The 12516-nt window shown below is 43.3% G+C and overlaps 1 protein-coding gene across 2 annotated transcripts in view; it reads left to right on the forward strand.

The window, feature by feature from the left end:
- Positions 1-12516, forward strand: part of Nufip1 (nuclear FMR1 interacting protein 1) — a 30734-nt gene that overhangs the window by 6491 nt on the left and 11727 nt on the right. For both annotated transcript variants that reach the window (NM_001007758.1, XM_039093556.2), the window contains 2 exons: positions 7250-7342; positions 9542-9735. In NM_001007758.1, coding sequence (NP_001007759.1) covers positions 7250-7342; positions 9542-9735 — 287 coding nt within the window. The remainder of the gene's footprint in view (positions 1-7249; positions 7343-9541; positions 9736-12516) is intronic.

Below are 12516 nucleotides of genomic sequence, written 5' to 3' on the forward strand. Positions count from 1 at the left end.
GTCTTAGAGTTTAAGAAAGCTACTTGAAACTCTTAACTGTAGAGCATAGCTTGTTAATACAACACTTACACTTTATTTTTACTTATGACACCTCTCCACAAGTATTGGGAACTTGTTTTTTCTTTGCTTGTTTTTGTTGTTATGTGTTGATTAGATCTTTTTGTTATAGTTTGGTATAGAAGGATAAACAAGCAGTAACTCCACCTTCTGTCTGACACTCGAGGTTTGGAAAGCTTACAGCAGCAATACTGAAGGTGGTTCCCTGCTAGCTGGGATGGACATGACTTGTTAGTGTTAGCTTTTCCTCTGCGGTAGTCGGATGACTTGGAGGCTGCTAGTCTAGTTCAGTGGTGCTAGCTTCCTTTATAAATGTTTAATTATTTTTTTCTTTTTCTTTTTTTCGGAGCTGGAGACCGAACCCAGGGCCTTGTGCTTGCTAGGCAAGCGCTCTACCACTGAGCTAAATCCCCAACCCCAAATGTTTAATTTTTTTAAGGAATGTGAAATAGCTTTCTGTCCAGAGCTCTGATGGTTGTGGTGAGCCCCTCTGGTCTCCACATGAGCTTCATCAGCATCTGAGCTCCATTGTTCCCTTGTTCTTCCCTCACCTGGCAGAATCTCAGCCCTGGTGGACACTGTGGCCAGTTCTGTTCAGAAAGCCGCACAGTTGTGATGTACTCTTCAGGTGAACGGCGGTGCTCAGTGCTCGCTCCCTTGAGGGGTTGACTTGACTGTTGAGAGCCTCAGTGCTTTCTTGGTTCTTCTGTGGTAGAAAATGAGGTGTTCATTTTGTAGTTGTTACTGTTACAAGTGGCCTGCTGTACAAGTGTTCATTTTGTAGTTGTTACAAGTGACTGGTTGGACAACTGAAACATTTGCCAAGCTCCTTTTCTCTTAGCTAAGTGTTGAAACCCTTAGAGTACTGGTCATCAGGATTCTAAATGTGAGCTGTTTTCAGGTAGTGTCTACGTTTCCCAGAGCTTTGAGTATCAGGTAGACCTTTTGTCCATGTCCTATGGCCTTTTAGACCCTTGGACAACTTTGTGGGGTTTTGTTGTTGTGATTTTTTTTTCTTTCTGTTTTTCTATTTTAAGACAGACTCTTACTAAATAACCCTGGCTGCTGGAATGCACTATGTAGCCCAGACTAGTCTCCAACTTATGTAACCCTCCTGCCTCAGTTTCCCAGGTATTGAGATCAATCATAAGCTTATGTCACCAAGCAAGGATGAACTCCTCACTTGTTCGCTTTGTCATGATGCTCTTCTGTCTGAGGTGCACCTTCCCATCCCTGAAGTCCTGTATAGCGGCTTAGACTCCTGCCTCTTTTGGGGTCTTCACAGGAAAGCCTTGCCCGTCTTTAAATAATGTGCCATGTTGAGTATTGTCCCATTTTGGAGAGCTATTTTGCATTTTGTGTCCTTGCGTAAGTTAAGTATTGGACCAGTAAGGACATCTTTTTCATGGTTGTTTATGTCACCCAGTGCCATAGGTAGAGGTGGTGCATGTGATGTATGTAAATGGGCCTTGAAATTATCTGTCTGTCTGTCTATTTATTTATTTTGGTTTTTCAAGACAGGGTTTCTCTCTATATCCTTGGTTGTCCTAGAACTCACTCTGTAGACCAGGCTAGCCTCCAACTCACTCTGTAGACCAGGCTAGCCTCCAGCTCAGAGTTCTGCCTGCCTCTTCCATCCAAGGGCTGGGACTACAGGCATGTGCCACCACCAGCAGCTTTGAAATTATTTTACTACAGATATAGTTTCTTCTTGTTACACAAGAAAGTACTTTGAAAAGCCTTACAGTCTTACATTTGTAAGTCATGCTTTGAGTAATACCTTCATATTAGAGAAGTCAAATGTGCTGCACTGATTCATAGTTGTGGTTTGAAATCAATAATGTATCTGATTTTTAAACTTGTGTGATTTTTGTTCTTTTTTTTTTCTAAAGGGGTGTGTGTGTGTTCCCTCCTACCATGTGGGCTCCTGGGATGAATTCAGGCTGTCAGTCTTGGTGGCAAGGGCTTTTGTCCTCTGAGCCATCCAGTTGGCTCACTGCTGTGGTTTTTAATATCAGATTCTCATCACTGAGACATCTATGTAAAAGCCTGCATTCTTCAGTGGCTTTTCTCTCTGTGAAGGTGAACTGCCCCCTTGTGGACCATACAGATAGTGATTCAAGGAAAAACAGTCTGGTGGAATCAGTAATTTTTGAGTGCTAGCAGGAAATCTTAGACCATGTGTTAATGAAAATCTTGTCTTTTACTAGTTTCTTGATAATATTTATCTTGAAGGTTAGAGGTAAACATTTTAAACTTATTATACATATTTATTTATGCATATGTGTGTGGGTATATGTGGCAAGGCAAGTGTGGATCCAGGTCAGAAGGCAACCTAGAAGTTGGTTCTATTTTCCACCTTGTATGTCCCAGGAATTGAGCTCAGGTCATGAGACCTGGCCACAGGTACTGTTATCAGTGGAGCCTTCTCATAAGCAGGCATTTTGTAATTGAAAAGTTAAACAATTTTCTGTTTATGGCTAAGATTCCCTAAAGCCAGAGACTCTCACCTTAATGGGAACTAGGGAACAAATATATGAGGTGCCTAGGAAGCCACGTGAATGGAGACACTAATGGTAACACCGGGGATAATGAGGCTCAGCCGAAGGGCTCTTTCCTTAGTGACGAGGAGGCTTTGGGGAGCACCATCAACTTGTCTGGGAGTGAGCGCTTGTGTGAGAAGTAAGCTCCCACCTTCCTCTCCATGCCGAGGGTATAATACAGATAGCAAGTAATTCCCTTTTTAAACACAATTGTCACAAGTAGGTGGAGACCATAGATAGTGTCCCATCCTGCCTCACCCAGCTGAATCATGCCATTTAGCAATTGCTGGTCTGTTCTATCAAATCACGTAAGTGGCATCATGCAACATGAACACCTTTGAGGTTCAGAAGTCATGCGTGTTGGGTGTAGTACTAGTTCAGTCTCACTTCTGAGTATTTTTCTCTTCATTGTATGGCTGTATCAATCACAGTGGTTTCTTCATCTCCCACTTGAGAGGGGATCGAGTATTTGGCATTGATAAAACCTCCATAAACATTTGTGTGTGAGTTTGTGTGTGAATATAGGCTTGTATTTGTGTGGATAAGTACTGAGAAGTGGTGTTGGATGGTCATATAGTGAGTATATTCTTCACTTCAAAGGAAACTACCAAACCTTGTTGGGGAGAGGTTTGAACTCAAGCTGTGCTGGTTGACAAGGGGAAGCATTCAGAGGAAGAGTCTGCCTGACGCGGTCTGCGTGAGTTAACCGTGTGCTCCAGAAAGTGGAGCAGTAACCTTGCCTCCGTGTCTTACCTGAGAGTGACCCATCCTTCCCAGTATGGAACAAGTTGACGGCACTGTTGCTACTGTTGGCACGGTTGGGGAAACTGTTACTGCTCTTCAGTGCCTGACAGGAGGGTCACGTCTGTTCTCACATTGCTCCCACATTCTAGACAGAGAACGGAGGAAACAGCCTAGTGTCAGCTTCCCGTTAGGAAGGCAATAGGCGTGCTTCAGCTTCAACTAGATTTCCATCCAGACCTCATCAGCTAGAAGCAGATTGCTTTAGTGAGAGTGAGGTTGCAATGTCCCCCAAACAGAACTGCCAAGAGGGAGAATATGCAACTGTTTCTTACTGTGTGCAGTGACACAATTTAAATTGGTTATGTTTTAAAACTATAAGGGAAATTCATAGGCAGCCCCTGCCCTCTTGAATAAAGGAGGGCGGGAACAAGGGTTCCATGCTTTCTGTTGATTTTTCTCATGTAGAGCAGGTGTATCTGGTTCTGGTTTGGGAGTGTGGATTGCAGGTATTCAGTGACCGTCACCAGAAGTGCTGGAAGAGGAATGGTGCAAGATGCTGGGTGATGAGTGGAACTAGGACTTGTGTGCCAGAGAGGGAGTGGAGGTTCTAGGACGTTTACTGTGCCTGCAATGTTAAGTGTTCTGGGAGCATCTTTGGCACCTTTTAATTCGTCTGAGGTTCTTTGACATCTTACTTCTCGGGGTCTTGTTCCTTTACATACTCAGGAATGTTGGTGACATACTCATTAGCAGGATAGGGACATCAGTGTGGGATGTGTGTCTGTAGTCCTGGTGTCTAGGAGAGTGTCTGACCCTGTGTTGCTCTGCCTATAAATATAAAGAGTGAGGCCTTTAGAAAGAGAAGTGGGGTGGGTTAGCAGGAAGGAAAGGGTGTGGGAAATATTTTCTTTATTTTGGTTCATTTAATAGATTTATAAGACATGTATTCTGATACTATTAAATTATATTTCTAGGTATCTATTCTCTACTTATTTTATCTTTATTTTTTAATACATACTTCTAAAGAACTGAAAGACTTTTAGATTTATTTTATGTGTGTCTGGGTGTTTTGCCTGCGTGCATGTTGCTGCTTGCATCCCTAGTGCCCAAGGAAGCCAGATGAAGATGTTGGACCCCCTGGGACTGAAGTTACAGAAGGTTGTGGGCCACTGGACAGATGCTGGGAATTAAACCTGGATCTTCTGGAAGAGCAGTCAGCAACTGCTGTGCCATCTCTCCAGCCCCAATTTATTTTATCCTTAAATTTCCATTGTATATATCTGTATAACACCATACTGTGTTACTTTACATACAGGTATTTTGATGCAAGTACATATTTTACATTGTTTCAGTCTCAGTTTTGTTGGTACAACAAGGTGCTTTTTTAATTTGAAGGTTACTGTTCTTGTGAAAGCTGCTCTCCTGGAGGAACCAGTGTGTGTTTTGACACTCCAGAGTGCTAACGTCTGTGTTAGAAAGCTTGTTAGACATTCTGCTAGAAAGCTTCTGAAAGAGTCCCTGTACTCAGAATTTAAAGCCGAAAAAAAGAAATTACATCTATTTTTTTTAGACTAACCAAAGTTGGAGGGGCCCACTGTGTTAAAAACTGAAGTTTTCCTCAAGTTAGCAAAAAAAAAAAAAAAAAAAAAAGTAAATTCCTGAGCTGTGTGTAAGGGAGACACTGGTTTCCAGGGAAGACATCCACTAGGTGGCGCCGTTCTCTTTCTGTTCGGCCCCTCTGCTGTTCCCAGCTCAGGCCGAGTTCCCTGTCTGCTCTTAATAATGTTGTATCTTTCTGACATTGAGAAAGACTGAAATTAAAAGATGGTGGCATAAGCTTGTGTTAGAGCGGTTTTGTATCGAGAGAATAGAGGGAATGTGCTCTATATCGAATAGGCCCAGAAGAAAAAGTCAGGGAAGGCTAGCAGTTTGAGTACAAGGAAAACGTTGGCAGAGGTAATGGTTGGCACAGTTTCACCCAGTAGTGGTCTCCATTCTGTAAGGACATCACTGGAGACCTAGGATAGGCAGGGGACAAGTCAGAGGTAAGAAACACAAGGACAGGAGACAGAAATGAGAGATGGTGTCAGGACACCACAAGGGCAGGGAGAAAGGGTGACTATATGTTAAAAAAGCAGAAGGATGTGGAAAGTCTCACCTTTCACAGTGTGGCTCCCCAGTGCTGTTGTACAGCAGGAGACACTGCACTAAGTCACACATGCACGGAGCTGCATGCTCTAAGACATAACTGATTATTTCCTCTGTTGTGCTTATTTATAGCCCCTGCAGTCAGCACCTCTTTATGGATGGCCGTTGTTTATGGCTGGCACATGCTCTGCACTGTCCTTACTGAAATTCACTGCCTGTCCCATTCTCTCACCACTCCAAAGCTATTTCCAGTCTTCTCTCCCGTGTAACTGACCCATAGTTGTTGCTGTGTGTGACAACTCCACGAGCTAGTAATGCAGATGAAGATGTTAGTTTAGTGCTAGTGACAGTTGGACCCAGGGCATGTACATGCTGAGCATTCTCCCTCTGTGCCCTATCTGTGGTCCAGTGATAGATGTTTAAAAGAAGGTAAGGAAGTATCGTAGAAGTGGCAGAACTTGACTTGGTGTTTCTGACAATCACGAGCCTGAGTGGTGAGAGCTGTGTTCTCTCCATGTTTCCTAGACTATGAAGATTTGTGTCTCTTATTGTCTAATTTTACGACTGGCATCTCCATACATCCTGTGCCAAGAAATGGATTTAATCTCAGTCATAGTGGTGTTCATGCTCAGAATTCTCTCTCTCCCTCCCCCTCCCTTTCCCTCTCCCTGGCGGTCTTAGAACTCACTGTGTAGACCAAGCTGGCCTCAAAATCAGAGATCCATCTGCCTTGGCCTCATGAGTGGTGAGATATAAGATGTGTGTCACTGTGTCTAGCAAATGGTTTATTTCATGTGTTTGAGTGTTTTTCTGGGAGCTGGAGAGGTGGCTCTGTGGTTAAGAGCACTGACTGTTCTCCTAGAGTTCCTGAGTTCAATTCCCAGCAACCACGTGGTGGCTCACAACCATCTTTAATGGGATCTGATGCCCTCTTCTGGTGTGTCTGAAGACAAAGACAGTGTACTCAGATGTATAAAATAATTACATCTTTTTAAAAAGAAAAGTGTTTTGCCTGTATGTATGCCTCTGCACTATGTGTGTACCTGTTACCCAGGGATGTCAGAAGAGGGTGTTGGGTTCCCTGAAAATGGAGATCCAGATGTTGTGAGCCACTAGGTGGGTGCTAGGAGTTGAACCTGGGTCCTTTGAAGAACACTCAGTGCTCTTAACCACTAAGCATCTCCCCAGCTCTCTAGAATTTTTCCATAGTTTGCTGTCACCTGCTGGATTGAGTACAACATTTCGGGTTGAGCCTCCTGTGGTAATTCAGTTCCCTATAGTTAAGTTATGTTTCATGTGAAGTAAATCCCTGTGATAGTGGCCACTCTGTGATCTTGAGTCGTTTGTATTACTTAGCTTACTTAGAACAAACTCCAGAGCTTTCCCCCTGGAAATATCTCACCCCACGCAAAGGAAACGTGTCCTCTGCTGGGTGTTCACTGTTCTGTCTCAGGTACAGCTGTTCTTAGGCTCTCAGTGTCCTCCATAGTAGACTGTTGTTTGAGGGTTGTCTCTTACCTTGGTGACTGTGTGTGCATGGCGTGTTTCTGCAGAAGTAATTGGCTAGGCAGGTTGTTTCTCTCTGCATCAGTGCATGCTAAGCAGAGATGTTAGAGCAGTTGAAATTCTAGCACACACTCCTTACCTGGGTACAGAATTGTGTGGACAGCTGAGACACTGATGCGTGAACTGCATTTTCTCTCTTAGATTTTAGAAGTAGTTGGATGTTTGTGATAAGTTTTAATTTTTTCTTCTAGAAACTACCCAACTCTGGCCAATATTGAAAGGAAGAAGCTGTTACAGCTGGAAAAGGAAAAGAGAGGAGAAGTGTTGACAACCACACAGTACGGGTGAGTTCTTTGACGCTGTCCCTGTGCATCCTCTGTGCTCCTTCAAAAGCATGAGCTTCTGGGGAAGAGAGGGAGCATCCCAGTCTCCTCACATCCCTCTGCTGCCATTCTGAAATCTCGCTCTGTACCTTTTGCTTTAGCAATTGTTTAAATTGTATCTTAAGTACCAATACCTAGAGGGTATCTACACATGTGATAGGGTTTGAACAGTCCTTTCCTTCCTTGTTGCCCTGCTAGTCAGCATAGGAATGATAGCAGTGTCTCTACCGTGGGCCACACTGCCCTGTGCTTCTTCAGACAAGCAAACTCTTGCTTGGATGTGTAGGAAATGTAATCAAGAAGGGCCCACAGGATTATTTCAGTCAATTCCCTTGTCATTCAAGCAGTTAGATAGTTGCTTATTAATAAAAATAGATCTGTCGTACAGCGGCCATGCTCTCCTGTCTCTCCTGTCTCTCCTGTCAGTAATACTCAAGGTCTCCTTTCCCTCCACTCACTTTCTTGTTCAGAATTTTTTTATTTTATTTTACTAACCTAACAGTTTAAATATACAAATCCTAAGTGCATTGCACGATGAATGCCCGTGTTCTCTCTCTCTCGCTGTCTCTCTCTCTCTCTCTCTCACACACACACACACACACACACACCCCTACCCCTACCACATAGATTGACATACAGAATGTCCTTGTTCACCCAGCTCCCTTTTTTTTTTTTTTTCTTTTTTTTTTTTTTTTTTTCGGAGCTGGGGACCGAACCCAGGGCCTTGCGCTTCCTAGGTAAGCGCTCTACCACTGAGCTAAATCCCCAGCCCCCGTCACCCAGCTCCCTTAAGCACTATCCTGTTCAGTGTACCCCATAAACAGTAACATTGTTTTGGTTTTTAATTATTATAAATTATTCCTGTCCTTACAATTATGTAAATGAAACCATACACTATATATATATTCTTGGGTAAATGTGATATTTTTTGAGATACATGCATGCTACATATAGACATTTTTGTACATGTCTTTTGTGGACATTAATGTTCATTTTTTTTTTTTCATGAGACAGATGGTATGTCATAGGTTATCTATATGATTAGCTTTAATAGTTGGCCAAATGGTTGGACTGATTTGGACTTCTCATTGCATGTGATCTCTCTGTCTCTCAGTTACTAGCAATATCAAGCATCTTATATTTTTTCTAATTATGTGTGTGAGAGGGGTGCTGAGTTGTGCGCTTAAGTGCAATGTCTGTAGAGGCTGTAGGAGGGTGTAAGATCTCAGGAGTTAGAGTTCTAGGGAATTGTGAACCACCCAGTGTTGATACTGAGAACTGAACTCCAGTTCTGGAAGGGATGCTGTACACCTCTCCAGCTTCAAAGGGCTTACCGCCCTTGATTTCCAAGAGTTAATGTTTGGTTGCATACATTAAGGATGCACCTCTTAATTTTCCTTGCCGTTGCTTTTAAATGCTGTCCTTTTAAAAAAGATACAACAGGAAGTACTTGCCACTGGCATTTGGGGTCAGAATGGTGTTGGGAACATCTGTTGTGGTGACAAAGCTCAGACACAGTTGAGGACCAGGTGGGTAATGGCTATGATCCCTAGATGCTAACTCTTAGGTGTTCTTTGTTGTATAAATCTATCAGGCATTTTCCTTCTGCTCAGAGGACTTTACAGAATGTTTATTCAAAGAGAGGATCTGGTGAAGGTGACATTCTTTTTTTTTTTTTTTTTTTTTTTTTTTTTTGGTTCTTTTTTTCGGAGCTGGGGACCGAACCCAGGGCCTTGCGCTTCCTAGGTAAGCGCTCTACCACTGAGCTAAATCCCCAGCCCCGAAGGTGACATTCTTATAAATGCTTTGCAAACCTAGAAGCTCCCTTAAAATGAGTAAAAAAAATTTTTTTTCGGAGCTGGGGATGTAACTTTTTAATTAAATAAGAGTGGGTGTGTTTTGTAAACTCTTAAGATAGATGCTGATGTATAGTATGAAAATGCCACACGGTGAGGTCTGCCAGTGATGACACAACAGAGCCCTGTGTCAGGGCTCAAAACACTTGTGGGGACTGCAGCTAGAACTGATTAAGACTTAGGGTGTAGGGTGTGGACCTTTAGCCTTTGTGTAGTTCTTTATTTTGGTCTCTTTAATGTCTTAGGGCTTAAGGGCTCAATTTAACATCCATATTTCTTTTGCTCCTTTTTTTTCTTACTCCAGCAAAATGAAGGGCATGTCCAGACATTCACAGATGGCAAAGATCAGGAGTCCTGGTAAACATTATAAATGGAAAAGCGGTGGGGCTAGACAGAGAGCAGTCCTTGGACTAGGCAATCGTGCCAGAGATTTGAAGCCTGAAATTCCGACCAAGGTTAATGTAGACCCTCTTGGTGTATTGATCCACAGCGACTCTGGTAAGCTGAATGGGAGATGACGTATACACACTTGTGTGCATTGCGGTGGATTGGATGCAGAGGGATCTGGGAACGGTGGAGTGTTGGGTTGGGTACAGTTCGATAAGATTTAGAAGGAGTGGTAATAAACTAAGCACAACTAATAGTTACCGAGTAAGGACCTTGCTGTGCTCCCTGTGCTTGGTGTGTATTACCTCTTTTCTGTAGGTGGTATTCTGATTGCCATTTAGAGACAAGACTGCAGAGACCAAGCAGGTTACTTTAGTCGCACTGATAGCTGCTGCAGAACCAGAACTTGAGCTGAGTGAGGGGTCTGACTCTAATACTGTGCATGTATCTAAATGTAAGGTCTGAGTTTGTCTGATAAGTGTTGTGAGTATAGGAGCTGAAGATGTGGGAAGGAGTTTAGGCAGACCCCTTCTGACTATCCTTGTAGTTCAATGGAGGAGCGCTTGTTTGGTGTGTACAGAGACCCACTCCAAATAAAAATAAAGTAAAAGCTCTTTTTTAATGTTTGATAAGACCAAGAAAAGGCAGACTTTCCTTTAAGGCCGGCTCTTGCTGTGTAGCCCAGAGTGGCTTCATACCTGGGTGTTCCTCCTGCGTTAGAGCATTTGAGCCTGTGTGTGTCGCCGTGGCTGGCCTGTTCACCTGTTTTGAAGCTGTCCCCTTACCCTTGGGCAGCAGCTCGGTTTTGGAATGTAGTTGTTGCAGTGGTCGGTGGTGCTGACACTGAGGTAGCACAGTCCAATGCTTCTCATGGCAGCTGACACCAAGCACGTTCTTACTCTGAGGGTAAAGTCCTCAGGGCTGGCATGGAGTACACACCTTTAATCTTGACATCGTAGCCAAGGCAACTGAAGGAAGGGCTTATTTTGTGCTTGTCATTCTAGAGGCCCATGACAGCAGAATGGAGGTTGTCAAAGACATCGAGGGTAAACTGAGGCAGGGTGTAGTGTTGGCAATTGGCTAGGGCTGTTTGAAATGCCCCCTGGGTACCCAGTGGGAAAATCCTTTGAGGGCTGCAAAAGGCTGGTGGAAAAGGAAAGAAAAAGAAAGGGGGTGGGGAGGCTAGATAGATGGCTCAGTGGTTAAGAGCACTGACTGCTCTTCCAGAGGTCCTGAGTTCATTTCCCAGCAACCACATGGTAGCTCACAACCATCTGTAAGAGGGATCTGATGCCCTTTTCTGGTGTGTCTGAAGACAGTGACAGTGTACTCACATATATAAAAATAATTAAATCTTTAAAAAAGAAAAGGGGGAAATAATCTCTCAATCTCTCTCTCTCTCTCTCTCTTTCACACACACACACACACACACACACACACACACACACACACTCACTCACACATTGGGTAGATGGAGCAAAGTTCCAGTGAGCTGGCTCCAACCGTCTTACATACATGTGCAGCATGCAAACACTTGGTGGATGAGCAGGTACCAACAAGCTTCACATATGTGCATACATGCACATACATGTTTGGTAGATGAGCACACTTTGTTTTTTCTCCCTCAGCTTATATCCCCCAGCGAACCTTTGAAGCAGTATGAAAATTACAATGTGATTGCATTCTATTTTTCTTCTTAGGGAACAACCACAATGAGTAAATGTAAGAAAAAACACGTTCTTCAGCACCCTCATGAGAATAAACACTTTATGCATTACAAGTGAAAAAATTCCCAAGAATCCACATACATTTGTAACTAAGCAACTTGTTACAGATTAACAAAATTTAAACAAGCAAAGTAATTTTCTCAGCCAGTTTTTCTTAACTGGCAGACAGGCTATAATTTGTGGTTACAAAGAAAGGATCAATTATTTTATTATTCATCTTAAAAAAATAATCTTACAAAAATCCTAAGAGAATCACAATTCTAAATTTCTATATAAAAAATAGTCATTTCTACTTAAATCCTCAAAATGTATATCTACTCATCAGCATTTTTTATGAGATCATATCAGGAAGCTGAGGGCAAAAGTGGGCACCTGAAATTAGTCATCCTCTTGATCCGCAGTCCTGCTTTAGTACGAGACCAGCTGCTGCTGCCGGTCAGCTGCCATTGTTCCTGTTCTCCGACCTTAGAAAGTCCCTAGTGAACTATTAAGAATGTGTCTTTCTGGGGTTGGGGATTTGGCTCAGTGGTAGAGCCCTTGCCTAGCAAGCGCAAGGTCCTGGGTTCGGTCCCCAGCTCCAAAAAAAAAAAAGAAAAAAAAAAAAAGAAGAATGTGTCTTTCTGAACTTCATGCTGCTCCCTCTGAATTTTCTCCATCAGAGCCACTAACAAAACATCTGAACCTTCCATCTTTAACAGTCTGCTCCTAAGGGTCTTGGCTAACAATCTACATTTCTAAGTTCTTTCCTAGGATGGTTATTGAATTAGTAATCTGCTCCAGCAATGCTTGATAAAGATCAAGCACAATTACTGAGTGCCCCCGACACTGCCCAGTGAGGGCTGGAAGCCCTTAGAGTTTGCACACAATTCTCAGATAAAGAGGGATGTGATGTGAGGGCAGCGGAGTGACGCTGTACAGCAGCATGAAGGCTCAGGGCTCCTCCTCCCCTCTGGGCTCTGCCTGCTGCCACAGCAGTCCAGCTGCTGTCGTGACTTAGGTTGACTTTGTTGTGTAAGAGGTAGGTGTTAAAGCCATAAGAGTCTTTAATGCAGGGGGTGGTTTGAATGAGATTCCCCTCCCCCTTCCCCTCCAGGCTCCTGTTTGAATACTTGGTCCCCAGGTGGTGGGACCATTGGAGAAGGATTGGGAGGCATGGCCTTGATAG

This window comes from Rattus norvegicus, chromosome 15 (genome assembly GCF_036323735.1).
Source record: "Rattus norvegicus strain BN/NHsdMcwi chromosome 15, GRCr8, whole genome shotgun sequence".
NCBI lineage: Eukaryota > Metazoa > Chordata > Mammalia > Rodentia > Muridae > Rattus > Rattus norvegicus.